General features: G+C 46.3%; 2 protein-coding genes across 3 annotated transcripts in view; both read left to right on the top strand.

Annotated features, from left to right (window-relative positions):
- The window catches only part of LOC148147366 (uncharacterized), a 61,543-nt gene extending 39,290 nt beyond the window's left edge, over positions 1-22,253 (top strand). Inside the window, exons 7-8 of the mRNA XM_087996126.1 lie at positions 20,221-20,331; positions 22,203-22,253. Coding sequence (XP_087852252.1) covers positions 20,221-20,331; positions 22,203-22,253 — 162 coding nt within the window. The remainder of the gene's footprint in view (positions 1-20,220; positions 20,332-22,202) is intronic.
- LOC122545421 (adhesion G protein-coupled receptor G2-like) overlaps positions 1-22,661 on the top strand; it is a 172,387-nt gene that overhangs the window by 83,046 nt on the left and 66,680 nt on the right. The window contains exon 1 of one of the 2 annotated variants that reach the window (XM_087996002.1): positions 22,346-22,458. The exons of the other annotated variant lie outside the window; for it this stretch is intronic. Within the exon in view, the coding sequence (XP_087852128.1) occupies positions 22,372-22,458 (87 nt within the window). The 5' untranslated portion in view covers positions 22,346-22,371. Of the gene's footprint in view, positions 1-22,345; positions 22,459-22,661 lie in introns of those variants that run through there. 2 annotated transcript variants of the gene reach the window in all.

Below are 22,661 nucleotides of genomic sequence, written 5' to 3'. Positions count from 1 at the left end.
AAGCTCCAAAATCCAAAACCTTTACACCGCTGAGGCTAACTGCCAGCTCGCGGACACCTCCTCCTACTGCCCCCTTGACCATGACCCCACCTCCCACCACCAAACCATCATCTCCCAGACCATCCATAACCTCATCACCTCAGGGGATCTCCCATCCACCGCCTCCAACCTCATAGTCCCACAACCCCGCACCGCCCGTTTCTACCTCCTGCCCAAAATCCACAAACCTGACTGCCCCGGCCGACCCATTCACTCAGCCTGCTCCTGCCCCACCGAACTCATCTCTGCATGCCTCGACACGAGTTCTTGGTCCAAGAACTCCCCACCTACGTTCGGGACACCACCCATGCCCTCCACCTCCTCCATGATTTTCACTTCCCCGGTCCCCAACGCCTTATCTTCACCATGGACATCCAGTCCCTGTACACCTCCATCTCCCATCACGAAGGACTCAAAGCCCTCCGCTTCTTCCTTTCCCGTCGTACCAACCAGTACCCTTCCACTGACACCCTCCTTCGACTGACTGAACTGGTCCTCACTCTGAACAACTTCTCTTTCCAATCCTCCCACTTCCTCCAAACCAATGGAGTAGCCATGGGCCCCAGCTATGCCTGCCTCTTCGTAGGATATGTGGAACAGTCCATCTTCCGCAACTACACTGGCCCCACCCCCAATCTTTTCCTCCGCTACATCGATGACTGTATCGGCGCAGCCTCGTGCTCCCACGAGGAGGTTGAACAATTCATCCACTTTACCAACACCTTCCACCCCGACCTCAAATTTACCTGGACCGTCTCAGACTCCTCCCTCCCCTTCCTAGACCTTTCCATTTCTATCTCGGGCGACCGAATCAACACGGACATTTACTATAAACTGACCAACTCCCACAGCTACCTAGACTACACCTCCTCCCACCCTGCCCCCTGTAAAAACGCCATCCCTTATTCCCAATTCCTTTGTCTCCGCCGCATCTGCTCCCAGGAGGACCAGTTCCAATACCATACAACCCAGATGGCCTCCTTCTTCAAAGAACGCAATTTCCCCCCGACGTGATCGACGATGCCCTCCACCGCATCTCCTCCACTTCCCGCTCCTCCAACCTTGAGCCCGCCCCTCCAATCGCCACCAGGACACAACCCCACTGGTCCTCACCTACCACCTCACCAACCTCCATATACATCGTATCATCCGTCGTCATTTCCGCCACCTCCAAACGGACCCCACCACCAGGGATATATTTCCTTCCCCTCCCCTATCAGCGTTCCGAAAAGACCACTCCCTCCGTGACTCCCTCGTTAGGTCCACATCCCCCATCAACCCAACCTTCACTCCCGGCAACTTCCCCTGCAACCACAAGAAATGCAAAACATGCGCCCAGACCTCCCCCCTTACTTCCCTCCAAGGCCCCAAGGGATACTTCCATATCCGCCACAAATTCACCTGCACCTCCACACACCTCATTTACTGCATCCGCTGCACCCGATGTGGCCTCCTCTATATTGGGGAGACAGGCCGCCTACTTGCGGAACGTTTCAGAGAACACCTCTGGGACACCCGGACCAACCAACCCAACCACCCCGTGGCTCAACACTTCAACTCCACCTCCCACTCCACCAAGGACATGCAGGTCCTTGGACTCCTCCATCGCAACATGATGGCTGGAGGAAGAGCACCTCATCTTCCGCCTAGGAACCCTCCAACCACAAGGGATGAACTCAGATTTCTCCAGTTTCCTCATTTCCTTTCCCCCCACCTTGTCTCAGTCCCAACCCTCGAACCCAGCACAGCCTTCCTAACCTGCAATCTTCTTCCTGACCTCTCCGCCCCCACCCCACTCTGGCCTATCGCCCTCACCTTGACCTCCTTCCACCTATCGCATTTCCAACGCCCCTCCTCCAAGTCCCTCCTCCCTACCTTTTATCTTAGCCTGCTGGACACATTTTCCTCATTCCTGAAAATTTACATAAAAGAGACTATGATGGTGTGAGAAACAAGCTGACCATGATAATTTGGGGATTGTTATTTAAAGGGATGGTAGTGGTTAGGCAATGACAAACATTAAAACAGACAAACAGCAAAATGTATTAATTGCTGGAATGAAATTAAAACAGGAACCGTGTAACGCCCTGGTTAACAAGGAAAATTAGGGAGAGTATTAAACCTGAGGAAGGCACATCCAAATTGGCCAGAAAAGCAAAGACCAGAGGATTGGAAAGACCTTTGGCCCTTGCAACGGGAGAAATAGAGACCGATTAAGAGGGGCAAAACAGAGTATGGGTGTAATCTTAAAGGAAACATACAAGCTCATAGTCGAAGCTTCTCTGAGTATGTTAAGAGAAAAAGGATTAATTAACATGAATATAGGTCCCCTGCAGTCAGGAACAAGAGAACCTATAATAGGAAACAAAGAGGTGGCAGACCAATTAATGACATACTTTAGTTCCGTCTTCACAAAGAAAGAAAATATACAACTTCCCAAAAGATGGGGGACACAAGGACAAGTGGAAAGGAGGAATTGAAAGGAAGAAGTCTTCTTAGGGAAATGGTATTGGGGAAGCAGATCGGAGAAAAGGCAGATCAATCCCAGGGCCTGATAACCTTCATCACAGAGAGGTTTAGAATGTGGCCCTGGAAATAACAGATGTGCTTGAGGTTATCTCCCATAATTCTCTCAACTCTGGAACAGTTCCTATGGATTGGAGGGTAGTTAATGTAACCGAGGAGAATCATCAGTTGTTGTCTTTTCCTGAGATGAATTAATGTTCAGAGGTTTTGCAAAATGTGTGGTCTTCTCCACTAAGGTATTCTCACCTTCAGATATTCAAGTTACTGCTGTGTCCTCAGGGATATCCAGGTCTTTATTTGGCAAAATTATTGTGGATCTTCAAACAATGTTGTCTCTGACACATTTGTTCATGTTTGCCAAGTGTTGATCTGCATATGACATCATCTGTCGTCTGTACAGTGCAGGAAACTGGTCCAGTCTGTGTTATAATGATGGCCGGTATGTACCTCACACCAGTGGTATAATTCCTCACCAACACTTGTTGAGCTTTTTGTAAAACCCAGTGTTTGCCCTTGTTCTCTCATTGGAAACCCTGATTCTGCTGTTTCCCATCAACAATGTCCTCTGTAATGGGTGGTTCCAGCAAATCAAATGACCTTCGAAAGGTCTGGGTGTGGTCGATATGGATTCTTTCCCATGACCTTTCCAGCCATTCCCATGGGGGTAAGGCACTAATGGATGTCGGTTGAGGCTCTTGTACGAGCAGGACATATTCCCACCTTCTCCTCAATTTCAGTGTCGAGCCCTGGTCCCAAAATTAGTTTCTGGTTGTCTCCTTTGTTCTGACAATGCCACAGTGGCCTTCATGTAGTTGATTTAACACACATTTCCCTAACTGTGTTGGAATGGTGACCCACACTCCCCAGAGAAGATATTCTGCTTGTATGGATAGTTGTAGCTTCTGTGTGACATATGGCTTCAGTTCTGGTGTTGTTCGTGTGAATTTACCACAAAGCACCACATCTGTCACTTTTGATAACAGTGGATCATTTCTGGTGCACTTCTTAATGTGTCCTGCCATTTCCAGAATGTTCTCTATTTGTTCAATGTCAAAGATGAAAATGTGTTGCTAGAAAAGCGCGGCAGGTCAGGCAGCATCCAGGGAACAGGAGAATCGACGTTTTGGGCATTCCTGAAGAAGGGCTTATGCCCGAAATGTCGATTCTCCTGTTCCCTGGATGCTGCCTGACCTGCTGCGCTTTTCCAGCAACACATTTTCAGCTCTAATCTCCAGCATCTGCAGACCTCACTTTCTCCTCAACGTCAAAGATGTCCACCTCAGGACTATTTGTATTCAACTTGTTTGGCAAAGATAATTGAAAGAGCCTTTGGGTTCCCGCTTTGTGGAACATTGATGTGCTGTCGGCAAAAGTGACCCTGAGCTTCCAGTTGCCTGCCACTTCAACACACCACTGCATTCCCATCCTAACATTTCTGTCTCAGGCCTGTTACAGTGAGGCTCAACACAAACTGGAGGAACAGCATCTCATCGTCTGCTTGGGGACCTTACAGCCTTCAGGACTCAGTCTCCAGTTTAATAATTTTACAGCATGAACACCTCCTTCCCTTTCTGTTACTGAGTCCCACACACCCCAGATCCTGTCATGGAATGGGTTGCTTTCAGCACACGAGGAAGAGGAAAACAGCAAACCCACTCTCACCGACTTAAAGTCCCCACTGTCATCTCTCTGGCTTCTCTTATTCTTGGCTTACTGTAATCAATCCTGTTGTTGACTGACATTCTCTCTCTCTCTCTCTCTCTCTCTCTCTCTCTCTCTCTCTCTCTCTCTCTCTCTCTCTCTCTCTCTCTCTCTCTCTCCTGTCTCCACCCATCCACTAACTCCAAGCCCTCCTCCCCACACCACCCCTGTCCCCAGCATAAATACCACCCTTTCCCACCTGCTGTCAGTTCTGGAGAAGGGTCAAGGGACTCGAAAGGCTATCTGTTTTTGGTCCACAGATGCTGCCAGTTCTGCTGAGTTTCTCCAGCAATTTTGGTTTTGTTTGTTCCAGCAATTAGCTCATTGATTAATGTATACTTTACTGCACAGCACACAGTTCTGGGTTAGTAGTGACCTTAAATTAATCGCAGATGGGTACAATCCATCTTTCTTTCACACTGGCACAATGGGCATGGCCCAATCACTCACATTGACGGGTCCAAGGACTCCCATCTTGACCAGCCTCTCTCATGCTGCCTCGACCTTTGCTCTGATTGTATGAGGCTGATCCATCAATGTAACATTCTGTTTGAATCTCATCTCATTCGACAATCGACCATATCAATGCTTCCCACATCCCCATTGAAAACATTTTGTGGAGATCAGTCTCAGAATCTAACAAGGATTATGGGTAATCCAAGATGGAGGACGGGAAGAATTTCCAGCTGTAATAGGCTGCTCCTTTTTTGAGGTGTTTTCGGTGTTGGAGGTGATTCCCTTGAATTCCAGGAGCAGCAATTACTGTTTTATAAGCTGCTGCATTGTACTGGAACCTTGGAGAAATAAAGTCAAAACAACAGCACTTTTAAAAGAGAGAAACACAGACAATAGGCAGCACATGATCTGTGCGGGAGAGAGGCACAGAGAGAGAGAGAAAAACCTACACTGCTACTGACCCAGCAGTGAACCTGCACAGTTACTGCCTTTGCTGTTTGAATTCATGAATCACGGGACATCGGAGTGTGAATGGGAAAATTAACAGGGAAATTCATACCTGATCTTGAACCTGTTTGGGAGAGGTCACAGTACAGAAACAGATAAGTGAATAGTTTTAAGTCTAGCCTTGCTGTCAATCTACAATAGTGAGTAGAGTGGGTTCTTTATTGATTATATGTTTTATTGAGATCTATCTCTGAAGTCATAAGTGTCAAGTTAGCCTGGAGCAGTGTTTTGTAGAGGAATAAGACTGGTATTTTCTGGGTCTGTAGATTGAAAGGAGCAAAAATGGCCTTTAGTAGAGTGATATGGTCTTCTTGTCGGATGTAGGAGTTTAGGGCGAGTTTACATGTTACTGAGGAGTATATCTGCAGTAAATGCCATTGGTTGCAAATCCCATCAGATCAAATGGATCAGTTGAAGTGACTGTTAGAAGCAATGAGGAATTTACAAGAGCAAAAGGATGTGATAGATGGCAGTTATAGGAAGGGAGAAAAGTTGCAGATAGCGTCACATAAATGGGTTAACTCTAAGAAAGATAAGGGAGGTAGGCAGGTAGTTCAGGAGTCTTCTGTGGCTATCCCCATTTCAAACAGGTATGCTGTTTTGGAATATGTAGGGGATGATGGATTCTCAGGGGAATGTAGCACGAACAGCCATGTTTCTGGTATCAAGACAGGCTCTAATGTAATTAGGGGGACACCGGTTTCCAAGCGACCAATTGTGTTAGGAGACGCTCTAGTCAGAGGCACAGGCAAATATTTCTGTGGCCAGAAGTGGAAAATCAGAATGGTGTGTTGCCTCTGTGGTGCCAGGATCAAGGATGTCTCCGAGACAGTACAGAATGCTCTGCAGGGGGAGAGGAGCAAGCAGGAGGTCATTGTACACATTGGAACCAACAACAAGGATGAGATTCTGAAGGGATAATATAGAAAGTTAGACAGGAATTTAAACAGGAGGTCCTTGAGGCTAGTAATATCTGGATTACTCCCAGTGATATGAGCTAGTGAGGGTAGGAAGAGGAGGATAGAGGAGATGAATGCATGGCTGAGGAGCTGGTGTATGGAGGAGGGATTCACATTTTTGGATCATTGGAATCTCTTCTGGGGTAGAAGTGACCTGTACAAAAAGGACGGATTGCACCTAAATTGGAAGGGGACTAATACACTGGCAGGGAGATTTGCTTGAGCTGCTTGGGAGGATTTAAACAATTAAGGTGGGGGGTTGGACCCAGGAACATAGTGAGGAAAGAGATCATTCTGAGACTGGTAGAGTTGAGAAAAGAAGCAAGTCTAACAGTCAGGGCAGGCAGGAACAAATCAGAGAACAAGGTAGGACTGATAAATTTAACTGCATTTATTTCAATGCAAGGGGCCTAACAGGGAAGGCAGCTTAATGTTCCAGGATACAAATGCTACAGGAAGGACAGAAAGGGAGGAGGGGGAGTGGTATTTTTGATAAGGGATAGCATTACAGCTGTGCTGAGGGAGGATATTCCTGGAAATACATCCAGGGAAGTTATTTGGGTGGAACTGAGAAATAAGAAAGGGATGATTACCTTATTGTGATTGTATTATAGACCCTGTAATAGTCAGCAGGAAATTGAGAAGCAAATTTCGAAAGAGATTTCAATTATCTGTAAGAATAATAGGGTGATTATGGTAGGGGATTTTAACTTTCCAAATGGAGACTGGGACTGCCACAGTGTTAAGAGTTTAGATGGAGAGGAATTTGTTAAGTGTGTACAAGACAATTTTCTGATTCAGTGTGTGGATGTACCTACTAGAGAAGGTTTAAAACTTGACCTACTCTTGGGAAATAAGGCAGGGCAGGTGATTGAGTTGTCAGTGGGGGAGCACTTTGGGGCCAGTGACCATAATTCTATTAGTTTCAAAATAGTGATGGAAAAGGATAGACTGTGGGCAGCACGGTGGCACAGTGGTTAGCACTGCTGCCTCACAGCGCTAGAGACTTGGGTTCAATTCCCGCCTCAGGCAACTAGAACATAGAACATCGAAGATTACAGTGCAGTACAGGCCCTTTGGCCCTCGATGCTGCGCCGATCCAAGCCCACCTAACCTACACTAGCCCACTATCCTCCATATGCCTATCCAATGCCCGCTTAAATGCCCATAAATAGGGAGAGTCCACCACTGGTACTGGCAGGGCATTCCATGAACTCACGACTCGCTGAGTAAAGAACCCACCCCTAACATCTGTCCTATACCTACCACCCCTTAATTTAAAGCTATGCCCCCTCGTAATAGCTGACTCCATACGTGGAAAAAGGTTCTCACGGACAACCCTATCTAAACCCCTAATCATCTTGTACACCTTTATCAAGTCACCCCTAAACCTTCTTTTCTCCAATGAAAACAACCCCAAGTGCCTCAGCCTTTCCTCATACGATCTTCCTACCATACCAGGCAACATCCTGGTAAACCTCCTCTGCACCCGTTCCAGTGCCTCCACATCCTTCCTATAGTATGGCGACCAAAACTGCACACAATACTCCAGATGCGGCCGCACCAGAGTCTTATACAACTGCAACATGATCTCAGGACTCCGGAACTCAATTCCTCTACCAATAAAAGCCAGTACGCCATATGCCTTCTTCACCGCACTATTTACCTGGGTGGCTACTTTCAAAGATCTGTGTACATGGACACCAAGATCCCTCTGCTTATCCACACTACCAAGTATCCGGCCATTAGCCCAGTACCCCATCTTTTTGTTACTCTTACCAAAGTGAATCACCTCACACTGAGCTACATTGAACTCCATTTGCCACCTTTCTGCCCAGTTCTGCAGCTTATCTATATCCCGCTGTAACCTGCCACATCCTTCCTCACTGTCAACAACTCCTCCGACTTTCATATCATCCGCAAACTTGCTCACCCAACCTTCTAGCCCCTCCTCCAGGTCATTTATAAAAATGACAAACAGCAATGGTCCCAAAACAGATCCTTGCAGAACACCGCTAGTAACGGCACTCCAAGATGAACCTTTACCATCAACTACTACCCTCTGTCTTCTTCCAGCCAGCCAATTCCTAATCCAAACCTCCAACTCACCCTCAATGCCATACCTCCGTATTTTTTGAAGTAGCCTACCATGGGGAACCTTATCAAACGCCTTACTAAAATCCATATACACCACATCTACCACTTTCCCCTCGTCCACCTCCTTAGTCACCTTCTCAAAGAATTCAATAAGGTTTGTGAGGCACGACAAACCATGCTGACTATCCTTGATCACATTATTCCTATCCAGATGTTCGTAAATCCTATCCCTTACAATTTTCTCTAAGACTTTGCCCACAACAGAAGTGAGACTCACCGGCCTATAGTTACTAGCGTTATCCCTACTCCCCTTCTTGAACAAGGGAACCACATTTGCTATCCTCCAGTCTTCTGGCACTACTCCTATAGACAACAAGGACATAAAAATCAAGGCCAATGACTCTGCAATCTCCTCCCTTGCTTCCCAGAGAATCCTAGGATAAATGCCATCAGGCCCAGGGGACTTATCTATTTTCACCCTTTCCAGAATTTCCAACACCTCTTCCCTACATACCTCAAAGCCATTCATTCTACTTAATTGTGACTCAGTATTCACTTCGGCAACAATGTCCTGTTCCTGAGTGAATACTGACGAAAAGTATTCATTCAGTGTCTCCCCAATCTCTTCAGCCTCCACACGCAACTTCCCACTACTATCCTTGACTGGGCCTATTCCTACCCTACTCATTCTTTTATTCCTGACATACCTATAGAAAGCCTAATCCTACCAACGAAGGACCTTTCATGTCCCCTCCTTGCTGCTCTTAGCTCTCTCTTCAGGTCCTTCCTGGCTACCTTATAACTCTCAATCGCCCCAATTGAACCTTCACGCCTCATCTTTACATAGGCCGCCCTCTTCCATTTAACAAGGGATTCCAATTCCTTATTAAACCACGGCTCCCTCACACGACCCTTTCCTCCCTGCTTGACAGGTACATACTTATCAAGGACACTCAATAGTTGCTCCTTGAACAAGCTCCACATATCAATTACGCCCTTGCCTTGAAGCCTACTTTTCCAAGCCACGCATCCTAAGTGATGCCTCACCGCATCATAATTTCCCTGCCCCCAGCTATAACTCTTGCCCTGCAGTGCACACTTATCCCTCTCCATCACTAGAGTAAAAGTCACCGAATTGTGGTCACTGTCCCCAAAGTGCTCACCTATCTCTAATTCTAACACGTGGCCTGGTTCGTTACCCAGAACCAAATCCAGTATGGCCTCACCTCTTGTTGGCCTATCTACATATTGTGTCAGGAAACCCTCCTGCACACATTGGACAAACACTGACCCATCTAACAAACTAGAGCTATAGCTTTCCCAATCAATATCAGGAAAGTTAAAGTCCCCCATAACAACCACCCTATTACTTTCACTCTTCTCCTGAATCATCCTCGCAATACTTTCTTCTACGTTTCTTGGACTATTAGGAGGCCTGTAAAAAACTCCTAACAGGGTGACCTCACCTTTCCTATTCCTAACCTCAGCCCAAACTACCTCAGATGGCGAGTCTTCATCCATCGTCCTTTCCATCGCTGTAATACTATCTTTGACAAGCAATGCCACACCTCCCCCTCTTTTACCCCCACCTCTGACCCTACTAAAACATTTAAACCCTGGAACCTGCAACAGCCAATCCTGTCCCTGTTCTACCCATGTCTCCGTAATAGCCACAACGTCGAAGTCCCAGGTACCAATCCACGCTGCAAGTTCACCTACCTTATTTCGTATACTTCTTGCATTGAAGTATACACACTTCAAGCCACTTTCCTGTTTACAGGCATCCTCCTTTAAGATTGATGCCATGTTCCTAACCTCCCTACACTCCAGGTCCTGCATCCTAAAGCTACAGTCTAGGTTCCCATGCCCCTGCAGAGTTAGTTTAAACCCCCCCCAAGAGCACTAGCAAACCTCCCGCCAAGGATACTGGTGCCCCTCAGGTTCAGGTGTAGACCATCCTGTTTATAGAGGTCACACCTTCCCCAGAAAGAACCCCAGTTATCCAAATACCGGAATCCCTCCCTCCTGCACCATTCCTGTAGCCACGCATTTAACTGTTCTCTCTCCCTATTCCTTGACTCTCGATCACGTGGCACGGGTAACAAACCAGAGACAATAACTCTGTTCGTTCTAACTCTGAGCTTCCAACCTAGCTCCCTGAAAGCCTGCCTAAGATCCTCAGCCCTCCTCCTACTGTCTGTGTGGAGTTTGCACATTCTCTATGTCTGTGTGGGTTTCCTCCCACAGTCCAAAAATGTGCAGGTTAGGTGAATTGGCCATGCCAAATTGTCCATAGTGTTAGGTGAAGGGGTAAACGTAGGGTAATAAGTCTGGGTGGGTTGCTCTTTGGAGGGTCAGTGCGGACTTGTTGGGCTGAAGGGCCTGTTTCCACTCTGTAAGTAGTCTAATCTAAAAGTGGAAGTTTTAAATGAGAGGCAGGCCAGTTTTGATGGTATTAGGCAAGAACTTTCAAAAGCTGATTGGGGCCAGATGTTCGCAGGTAAAGGGATGGCTGGAAATTGGGAAGTCTTCAGAAATGAGAAAACGAGACTCCAGAGACTGTATATTCCTGTTAGGGTGAAAGGAAAGGCTGGTAGGTATAGGGAATGCTGGATGACTAGAGAAATTGAGGGTTTGGTTAAGAAAAAGAAGGAAGTATATATAAGGAATAGACAGGATAGATCGAGTGAATCCTTAGAGTATGAAGGCAGTAGGAGTATACTGAAGAGGGAAATCAGGAGGGCAAAAAAGGGACATGAGATAGCTTTGGCAAATAGAGTTAAGGAGAATCTGAAGGGTTTTTACAAATACATTAAGGATAAAAGGGTAACTAGGGAGAGAATAGGGCCCCTCAAAGATCAGCAAGGCGGCCTTTGTGTGGAGCCGCGGGAGATACTAAACAAGTATTTTGCATCAGTGTTTACTATGGATAAGGACATGGCAGAAATAGATGGTGACATCTTGAAAAATGTCCATGTTATAGAGAAGGAATTGCTGGATGTCTTGAAATGTATAAAAGTGGATAAATCCCCAGGACTTGATCAGGTGTACCCTAGAACTCTGTGGGAAGCTAGAGAAGTGATTGCTGGGATCTGTGCTGAGATATTTGTATCAGCGATAGTCACAGGTGAGGTGGCAGAAAACTGGAAGTTGGCTAACGTGGTGCCACTGTTTAAGAAGGGTGGTAAGGACAAACCAGGGAACTATAAACCAGTGAGCCTGACGTCAGTGGTGGGCAAGTCGTTGGAGGGAATCCTGAGGGACAGGATGTACATGTGTATGGAAAGGCAAGAACTGATTTGTGATAGTCAACATGGCTTTGTGTGTGGTAAATCATGTCAGATGAATTTGATTGAGGTTTATGAAGATGTAATAAAGAGGATTAATGAGGGCAGAGTGGTGGATGTCATCTATATGGACATCAGTAAGGCGTTCGACAAGGTTCCCCAGGAGAGACTGGTTAGTAAGGTTAGGCCTCAGGAATACGGGGAGAACTAGCCATTTGGATATAGAATTAGCTTGAAGGTCGAAGGTAGAGGGTGGTGGTGGAGGATTGTTTTTCAGACTGGAGGCCTGTGACCAGTGGAGTGCCATAAGGATCGGTGTTGGGTCCATTACTTTTCGCCATTTATATAAATGATTTGAACATTGAAAGTGTGGTTAGTAAGTTTGCAGATAACACCAACATTGGAGGTGTAGCGGACAGTGGTCACTATACCATAGATTACAATGGGATCTTGATCAGATGGGCCAATGGGCTGAGGAGTGGCAGATGGAGTTAATTTAGATAAATGCGAGGTGCGGCATTTTTGGAAAGCAAATCGTAGCAGGACTTATACACTTAATGGTAAGGTCCTAGTGAGTGTTGCTGAACAAAGAGACCATGGAGTGCAGGTTCATAGCTCCTTGAAAGTAGAGTTGCAGGTAGATTGGATAGTGAAGAATGCATTTGGTATACTTTCCTTTATTGGTCAGAGTATTGAGTATAGGAGTTGGGAGGTCATGTTGCGGCTGTACAGGACATTGGTTAGGCCACTTTTGGAATATTGCATGCAATTCTGGTCTTCTTCCAATTGGAAGGATGTTGTGAAACTTGAAAGAGTTCAAAAAAGATTTACAAAGACGTTGCCAGGTTTGGAGGGTTTGAGATATAGAGAGAGGCTGAACAAGCTGGGGCTGCTTTCCCTGGAGTGTTGGAGGCTGAGGGATGACCTTATAGAGGTTTATAAAATCTTGGGGGACATGGATAGGATAAATAGACAAAGACTTTTCCCTGGGTGGGGGAGCCCAGAACTAGACAACATAGGTTTAGGGTGAGAGGGGAAAGATATGAAAGAGATCTAAGGGGCAACTTTTTCACCCAGAGGGTGGTGCATGTATGATTTGAATTGCCAGAGGAAGTGGTGGTGACTGGTAAAATTACAGCATTTAAAAGGCATCTGGATGGGTATATGAATAGGAAGGGTTTAGATGGATATGAGCCGGGTGCTGGCAGGTTGGACTAGATTATGTTGGGATATCTGGTTGGCATGGATGAGCTGGACTGAAGAGCCGGTTCCGGAGCTGTACATCTGTGTGACTCTGTGACTCTAAGTGATTCACTTCTGTTCAGTTGATTTTGACTTTCTCCAACTACATTCTTCACAATAAAGCTGGAACATTTGGGCGGCACGGTGGCCCAGTGGTTAGTACTAAGACCCGGGTTCAATTCCCGACTCAGGTGACTGTGTGGAGTTTGCACATTCTCCCCGTGTCTGCGTGGGTTTCCTCCGGGTGCTCCGGTTTCCTCCCACAGTCCAAAGATGTGCAGGTCAGGTGAATAGGTAAGGGGTAAATGTAGGGGTATGGGTGGGTTGCGCTTCGGCGAGTCGGTGTGGACTTGTTGGGCCGAAGAGCCTGTTTCCACACTGTAATGTAATGTAATGTAAACATTTCCTTTGACAACGTGTAAGGGCAAAATTTCAACCTGACCGTATAAGGGAACATCCACATTGATACAATCAACTGCACCCATGAAATGTTTCTTTTTTTGCTGCAGTTTGAATGTATAGTTTCTATATCCCAGCGAGGTGCTGCTGTCTGACCTGTTTTACCACATCAATGGCAAATGTGGGAGTGGGTAATCGAAAAGGAAGAAGATATTCATGGTTTAAAATTGTTAACCTTGGGATTGAGTCCTGAAGGTGGGAATGTTTTGAGTTTGTTTTGGTGATTGTGTCTCACCCACCATTTTGTGAACTTTCTCAACCGCCATTTTACAAGCTCTCATATTTCAGCTTGAGTGGCAATGATCTAGTGGTATTATTGCTGGGCTATTAATCCAGGGTTGCAAGTAAAATTTTGGGGGCCTGGGTTCAAATCCTGCCATAGCAGTTCGTGGAACTTAAATTTGAATCAGAGTCAATGACTGTGCAATCATTGTAGATATATGGGATAAACCCATCTGGTTCACTAACGTGCTTTAGGGAAGGAAACTGTCATCCTCACCTGGTCTAGCCTACATGTGACTCCAGACCCACAGCAATGTGGTTAACTCTTAACTATCCTCTGGGCAATTAGGGATGGGCAATAAATGCAGGCCTCGCCAGTGACATATTCATTCTATGAATGGATGTTCAAAAAGGCTTAGCTGTTGAGGTTTCTTATCTGCTGGTCCCGTAGAAACTGCTATTCCCAGAGCTTTCTTTAAATCTCAGTTCCTTTCTGTCAGTAATGACTTCTGGATTGTATCAAATCTTAAATTTGATACAATCCAGTCTGTCTCTGATTGCATCATTTAAGTTGTCTCCAAATTCACAACATTCTGCTAATGGCTTTGAAGTTGCTACAAACTGGGAGACAGACTCACCATCTTGCTGGTTATCTTTATAGAATCTGAACCTTTCAGCAATCCCCAATGATTTTGGTGAAAAATGGTTCTGGAGGATTCCTATTATTTCTTTATAAGTTTTGGAACCCGGCTTCTCTGGCTGTGGCAGGACTATATTAACTGGAGTTCAGAACAATGAGGGGGAATCTCTTTGAAACCTTTAAGTTTCTAACAGGTGTTGATGGGGGAGTTTCGGGAAAGATGTTCCTCACAACCAGGGAGCCCAGGACCAGCCGTCACTATCGAAGGAAACAGGTTAGGCCTCTTAGGGCAGAGATGAGAAGAAATTTCTTCACCCATAGAGTGGGAGGCCTATGGCATTCTCTGCCACAAGAAAGCATTGAGACCAACACATTGACAACTTTCAAGAAAGAGGGAGACATTGTTCTTCAGTACGGGGAGAGAAAGGGATCAGGGAACTGAGTTGGATGATCAGCCTTAATCATGCAGGCTCGAGGGGCCCAATGTTTGTGTGTCTCCTTAACTTACAAAGGTTATCGATGGGAGGTGGGAGTGAGGAGGTGAGGCCACAAACAGGTCAGCCATTTTGTTTTCAAATGGTAGAGTAGGCAACAGGGGCCGAATGACATTTCAATCCATTTGTGTTTAAATGCAGAATGATGGATTTGGTGATATTTGGCTTACTCGATGGGCTGAATGGCCTACTCCTGTTCCTATTTCCTGTGTTTCTAGGTCAAAAACAGAGTTTTCAAAACAGCAAGCTGATTTTAATTCTGTGTGATTGGCTGAGTTTAATATGAGTTGTCACCTTGTCCACAGCCTCCATGTGGGAGCCTGGCAGCCTGGGATTAGGTATTGCAAGAAAACCAAATCTTAGAATGACCCTTTGGGAGTTAGCATTCACATGGCACTGTCCTTGATGTGTCTACTGTCACATACAAACAGTGACTGAATTTTAAAGAGTTTCTGATCTTTCACAGTAATGTTGGAATCTCTGACTTGAGGAAATTCATTCTCTTACATTTGAAATCATTGCAGTAGAAATGACTCGTGAATTGAGGAAATCCTGGTGGGAAATAGTTACCTGATTTATTTACGGTTTTAGATGGAGAATATTTATTAGCAGCGGTTGATTTTTTAAAAATCACTGATCACAAGGCCCCACTGGAAATTAATTCAGTTTCAAATTCGGGAAGAACTACAAAGTGAAAATTTGTCCTCAAGCCCCTGGATCATCCCACCAGGTCAAGAAGAATGAGGATTAGTGGAGCCGGGGGATTGGAGGGAAGGAGGGAGGAAAGAACAGAAGATCAAAGTCATGGAATCAGGGAAGGGTCAAAATGAAGTGAAAAAAGAGCAACCCGAAGGAGTGTGGAAAGGAAAGCCAAGAGGAGAACCTGATAAAGGAATTTAAAACAATAAAGAGCTTTGATTGAGCAAAGAAATGAAGCCTGTTTCCTACAGCTGAAGGGTGGTTCACCAGGGAGCACAGATTTCGGGGAAAAAAAGTCAGAGGTGACATGAGGAGAAATATTTTTATTTGATCTCCAGTTCGACTGTGAAATTCAGTGACTGACAGTGTAGTGGGTACATATTCAACACTGAATTTTAAAATGGCATTGAATAAATAATTGAAGGAGAAAAGATTGCCAGAAGATGAGTCTGTGCTGTCTGACTCTGAGGACAGAGCAAAGGAGGGCATGCTCTTTAAACCATCATTTACAGATTTGCTGGACTGAATGGCCTTAGCCTGTGGTTTCATTCTGGATTCAGGAGTTTCAGTCGGAGTTTTCCTCTGCAGTTGCAGTTCTCTGTCGCTGGTTCCTTATCACCTTGTATCTTGTGAGCAAGTAAAGCTATTGTGAATGCAATGGGAGTGTCAGCAGGCGTGTTTTCTTCCAGATGGATGCATGATGGGGCAAGATTCAAGTACATTGTTTCTCTGAATGAACAGTTCTTTGAAGATTGTCAGAAATACTTAGAGTCATAGAGTCATTGGGATCTACAGCACAGAAACAGACCCTTCAGTCCAAATCGACCATGTCTACCAGATATCCCCACACAATCTAGTCCCACCTACCAGCACCTGGTCCATATCCCTCCAAACCCTCCTTATTCATATACCCATCCAAATGCCTTTTAAATGTTGAAATCATACAAGCCTCCATCACTTCCTCTGGCAGCTCATTCCAAACACGGATCACCCTTTGTGTGAAAACGTTGCCCCTGAGATCTCTTTTATATTTCTGTCCCTCTCAGCCTAAACTATGCTCTCTGATTCTGGACTCCCCTACCCAGGGAAAAAACCTGGTTTATTTATCCTAGCCATGCCCCTTATAATTTTATAAACCTCGATAAGATCACCCCTCAGCCTCCAACGCTCCAGGGAAAACAGCCCCAGCCTGTTCAGCCTCTCCCTTTAGCTCAAATCCTCCAATCATGGCAACATACTTGTACATTTTTTCTGAACCCATTCAAGTTTCACAACATCCTTCCGATAGGAAGGAGACCAGAATTGCATGCAATATTCCAAAAGTGGCCTAACTAATGTTCTGTACAACTGCAACATGACCTCCCAACCCCTGTACTCAGTACTCTGACCAACAAAGGAAACCATATCAAACCCCTTCTTCATTATCCTATACAGCTGTGACTCAAGTTTCAAGGAGCTATGAACATGCACTCCAAGGTCTCTTAGTTCAGCAACACTCCCTAGGACTTTACCAGTAAGTGGATAAGGAGAAAGTGAGGACTGCAGGTATTGGAGATCAGAGTTGAGAGTGTGTTGTTGGAAAAGCACAGCAGGACAGGCAGTATCCGAGGAGCAGGATAATTGACGTTTCAGGCAAAAGCTCGTCATCAAGAATGAGGCTTGTGGGCTGGGGCTGAAAGATAAATGGGAGGGGGTGGGGTTAGGGGAAGGTAGCTGAAAGCGATAGGTGGTCAAAGGTGAGGGAGAAGGTGATAGGTCGGGGGGGAGTGATCGACAGGTTGAGAGGGGAGTGCCGAGTTGGAGGTTTGGGACTGGGATAATGTGGGTGGAGGGAAAATGAGAAAGCTGTTCAAATCCACAGTTATCCCATGTGTTGCAGGGTCCCAAGGCAGAATATGAGGTGGTCCTCTGGAACGATCCCTCCCAACGTACAAGGACAGAACCCCCCCAGTCCTCACCTTCTACCCCACCAACTTCCATGTACATTGCATCATCCTCTGCCAATTCCGCCACCTCCAAAAATATATTTCGCTCCCTACCCCTATCAGCGTTCCAGAAACACCATTCCCTCCACAACTCCCTCATCAGGTCCACCACCCCCCCCCCCCCACCTCCACCAGCCCACACCCCAGTCCTGGCACCTTTCCCTGCCACCCCAGGAGGTGCAAAACCTGCACCCACACCACTCCCCTCACCTCTGTCCAAGGCCCCAAAGGATCCTTCCACATCCATCAGAAATTTACCTGTTCCTCTACCAATGTCATCCCCGGCGTCCATTGCAGCCAGTGTGGTCTCCTTTACATCGGGGAGACAGGACACCTTCTTGCAGATCATTTCAGAGAAGATCTCACAGACATCTGCACCCACCAACCCCACTGCCCCCATGGCTGAACACTTCAACTCCCCCTCCCACTCCGTCAAGGACATGCAGGTCCTGGGCCTCCTCCACTACGAAACCGTTACCACCCGATGCCTAGAGGAAGAATGCCTCATATTCTGCCTTGGGACCCTAAAACCACACAAGATAAATGTGGAATTCAACAGCTTCCTCATTTCCCCTGCCCCAACATTATCCCAGTCTCAAGTCTCCAACTCAGCACCTCCCTCCTGACCTGTCCATCACTTCCCCCCTGAGCTATCACCTTCTCCCTCACTTTCATCCACCTATCGATTTTTCAGCTACCTTTCCCCAACCCCACCCCCTCCCATTTATGCCTCAGCCCCAGCCCACAAGCCTCATTCCTGATGAATGGCTTATGCCTGAAACATCGATTCTCCTGATCCTCGGATGCTTCCTGACCTGTTGTGCTTTCCCAGCAACACACTCTCGACATTAGGTGTATAAGTCCTGCCCTAATTTGCTTTCCCAAAATACAACACCTCTAAATTAAACTCCATTTGCCTCTCCTCAGCCCAGTGGCTCATCTGATCAAGATCCTGTTGTAATCAAAGGTAACCCTCTTCTCTGTCCACTGCATCTACAATGTTGGTGTCATCTGAAAACTTACTAACTATAACTCCTAAGCTCACATCCAAATCATTTGTTGAAGATAGTGTGAGTTAACAGAGTGACTGGGAGCGTAGATGGTGTTTGAGTGTTTGAAGAGGTGACCCAGCTGATGACAGAAAGATAAGGAGATGAGTGAATCCTTGAGCAATGACAATGGTTCATATCTTATCTTGGGCACATTTTGGGACAGACTCAGACTTTGATTCCATCTGACCTGATGTTACTGTGCGATGGATCCTTTCACACATGCTCAACAGCTATTCTTAAAATAAGGACATAGTTAACCTTTGCTCTGCATCATCCCTCATCTTTATCCCGACTGACTGTACACTATTGACAGTATTTATACTTTCACGTTAGTGAGTACAGTTCTGGGTGGCACATTGTAGGAAGGACATGAATGCAGTGGAGAGAGTGCAGAAGTGATTTACAAGAGTGATCCAGAGATGAGGAACTTTGGTTATAAGATTGGATTGAAGAAGTTGTGACTGTTGTCTTTGGAGAAAGGAAGGTGAAAAGGAGATCTGATTGATGTTTTCAAAAGCATGAGCTCGAGTAGACCGGGAGAAACTATTCCTGCTTGCAGAAGGAAGAAAAAATGCAAAGGCACTGATTTGAAGTGATTGACAAAAGGTACAAATGTGATATGAGATAAAAACATTCACTCAGCAAATCGTTCGGGTCTAGTGATGTTACCTCGGAGGTGTGGTGGAGCCAGGTTCAACTGAGACATTCAAGAGGATGGTGGGTCAGTATTTGGGTAGAAATAATGTACAAAGATATGGAGGATAAACAAGTGATTGGCACCAGGGAATGATGCGAATTTGAAGACCCAGGGGAGACGTGATCGGTGAATGGCCTTCTTCTGTCCCCAAATCTGTACTTTACAGGAAAGTCTGCAATGTGGTTTCATTAAGCTCCTTGAATGTGTACAGAGATCTTCAGGAGATTGTAGTGAGCCAACACATGTCACACTGATTCTCAGAGGCTCCATTAGAGGCGGTTTTCTCATTGTAATGTTTTAAGGTCAGTGGCTAACCAACTATCTGCCTCTTTTGTGTCTTTGTCCTCTGTCCCTCCTTGTTTGAGCTGTGACAATGGGACAAGGTCTCTGTCCCTCCTTGTTTGAGCTGTGACCATGGGACAAGGTCTCTGTCCCTCCTTGTTTGAGCTGTGACCATGGGACAAGGTCTCTGTCCCTCCTTGTTTGAGCTGTGACCATGGGACAAGGTCTCTGTCCCTCCTTGTTTGAGCTGTGACTATGGGACAAGGTCTCTGTCCCTCCTTGTTTGAGATGTGACCATGGGACAAGGTCTCTGTCCCTCCTTGTTTGAGCTATTAAATGGAGATCTGTGATGGGTGAAGCACTGAAGAAAGACCTGCAATTTTATATTTTTATTTTCTGTTGAAAACTAAGAAAGTCCATAGTATGTAACAGTGGGAGTGAGCATCCAGCCCTCAAAATCAGGGGGTGACTGGGCTGAATCATAGGAACAGGGTTTGTAGCCCACACCCCTTCACTCCCCAACACTGAGTGTCTCTGTATTTCTGTTTCTGTCCCTGTGCAAGGGGTTGCTCTGTCTCTCTGAACTCCCACTGGGGTGGACATCACTGATGTACTTTAATGTGTTAATGACCCATCCCCACAGTCTAGGGCAGGGCGGGCAGAAAGCTTCATGGAGGGTCTGGAGTTACCATTCACACATTTCTGACAGCAAAGGGAGCTTCTGGGATTGCAGCCCCTAAGGTAACATTTGTTACAATGAGGAAGCCTCCTCTGTTCACCCTCACCACAGAAATGAAGATCATTGAAATGCTTCTGTGTGTTCTGTAAATCCTCAGTGAGTAGATGTTTAACCATCCATTCTGTGTGTTGTTACAGGGCCAGGAGGGGAACCCTGTCTCACCCGATGTTACAGTCCAAGTGGGGGATTCAATGATTGATGATCTCACCAGCCCTCTGACAGTTACATTTCAGGACCTGTCTTTCCAGGTGAGATAAACCTCCACAATATCATTGAGCTGAGCCTGTGAGCAGCCCGGTCTGACTGGATTGTGCAGCACAGTCTGGACCATCTCCAGTGTTGATGAACAAGTTAAACTGAATGACCCCGAAATTCTATAGTCCTCAGGCTGTGAATGGAGCCCTGTCTGGGCAGGTTTGGAGGACTCTGAGCTGATCTCCTTGTCTCTTTAATGTCCATCAGAAGCTGTGATCATGATGAGGGTGTGGAATGTTATGATGCTGTACAAATGAGGATCACTGTGCCTTGTGAGATATTTCCCATCGCTTTGTGTCCTGAAATTCCTCTGGAGGGTTTAGAAAGGAGGGTCTGGGACAGGACAGAATGATTGTCCACCCCATGGATATGGCCCTGGCCCCATCCAAAATCCCATGGTCAGAGGGATTTCTCTGTTACAGGTGGACCCCCCACAATATTCCTGGTAAAACAGGTTGTTCCCCTCGGGTCAGGTGACCCTGTTTCTTCAGGTTTGTGGAGCTTGGGGGAAAAGTTCATTAAAAATGGCCACATTCTGGTTTGGTCACTTCTTGAAATGTAATTGATCACACAATGTCCCCAATACCCCACATTCTGGGGACCATAAACAGCAGAAAGAAATTCAATGGGACATTTTCCTCATTTACATCAATAGACCCACAGGTCCCCCATGGCCACAGTTTCAGATCAGCAGGAGAAGGACAGGGACTCGGTGTAAACAGGTGCTGCCCCATTGGTCATCCAAAGCACCCAAAACCCATCCCCTTTACAGTCCAAGAGACTCTGGGAGTGAAACCTGTTCATGGAGCATCACCTCGAACAGAGCTACACAATCTCACCTCAATTCCCTGACAGTAACAGCCACGTCCTGCCTGTCCCCAGGGAATTGAGGTGAGTCTTCACTTGAATCTCTCCAAGACTATTATGGTTTGAAACTGTCATCTTTCCTTCATTACGACTCATCTCCATTTCAGTAAAATGACCTCCACAAGTTCTGTAAAGGCACTCGGCACGGGCTGCATTTTCCCAATCTCATGGAGACAGGTTTGGGGGTGAATGGCCTGGTTAAAGAGCCAGAAACCCTGACAGGTCACTCCTTGACCCTGTCCAGGGGTGACTTTCTCATGATAAGGGACTGGAGCGATCACAGGACTCAGCAGCAACCTCCACAGAGATGGCCAGGCAGTGAGGTCAAATATGGCCCCAGTCAGGGACCATGATCCTCCAGTGCTGCAATGCTGCTGGTGTTACACAGGCCCCTGCTCTGTCAGGAGTTGAGTAACACGGTGGAAGGGCTCTCTCACTGGGAGGGCAGTGGACCATGGGTAACTGATATAACTGACAGCATCAGGGAGCTGCAATGCTCACAGTGGTCCTGGAGTAGTGCAGACACTCTTTCAGAGGGATCACTGTCCAACCTGAGGCTCCTCACAGGACTTTGTATCGTTCTCACCACTGAAGAGAGAGGCATTTGTGAGTGCCCCTATTTTAAGGTGTCTGCTCGATCTCTCCCTTGTCCAGCAGCGTTCTCCTCTCCCAATGAGGCTGTTGCCTGGGCACTGCTTCAGACCCTTCCCCTGGGCCCTGTACTTCCTGGTAAAGTTAAAGATGGTGAATGGGGAGGTGACCAATTAGGAATCTGCTTTGTGTAATGTTGCTTTGGTGGGAACACTGAGGTCATACCCAGGATCCGGAAAATTTAACCCAACAATTTCCCAGTTGGCATCACATTTCCTCCTCCTTCCCTGCCTTACCCTGTTAGACAGGCGAGAGAGAAATGTCTCAATGTGTTTGTATCGACACAATGCTTCAACTGTGTTATTGTTGGTGAAGCTAATGTTCTGGTTTATCATTTCCATTTTAGTCTGATTCTCCACCATGCAGCGCCCGGGACTCTGGTGGGAATGGTAAGTGAAGATTGTTTTAAAATGCTGACATCACTCAATACTGGAATGTGTAAATGGGGGAATGATTCTCATGATTAATAATTCTCCAACACAGGCACCTTCGATCAGAATGCATGTAACACCCACATGAGCGGACCGGGGAACAGAGTGGATACGATCACTTGCAGATGTGACCGTCTGGGTTTCTTCTTTGTACTAACACTGGAATCGAAGGTATGAATCATGCTCATCTCCACACTGTAAATAAACTCCAATATAAGGTTCAATTGGCCTGGAAAGTGAGACTGTTGTCACATTCTTACTGCAGTTCAATACAGCTCTGCCCAAGTCTTGAACATGCCCCTGCAAAATATTCTGTAGCTCTGCCACCCCAGTCTCTGTTTATTTTTAATCTGTTTAATAACCTGCAATGTAAC

Source organism: Chiloscyllium plagiosum, unplaced genomic scaffold, assembly GCF_037043375.1.
Source record: "Chiloscyllium plagiosum isolate Xiang-an unplaced genomic scaffold, Cpla_swu_hap1 HiC_scaffold_17, whole genome shotgun sequence".
In the NCBI taxonomy this organism is placed as follows: Eukaryota; Metazoa; Chordata; class Chondrichthyes; order Orectolobiformes; family Hemiscylliidae; genus Chiloscyllium; species Chiloscyllium plagiosum.
The sequence above is the reverse complement of the archived record's forward strand: the minus strand, read 5'-3'. Positions and strand labels throughout refer to the sequence as shown.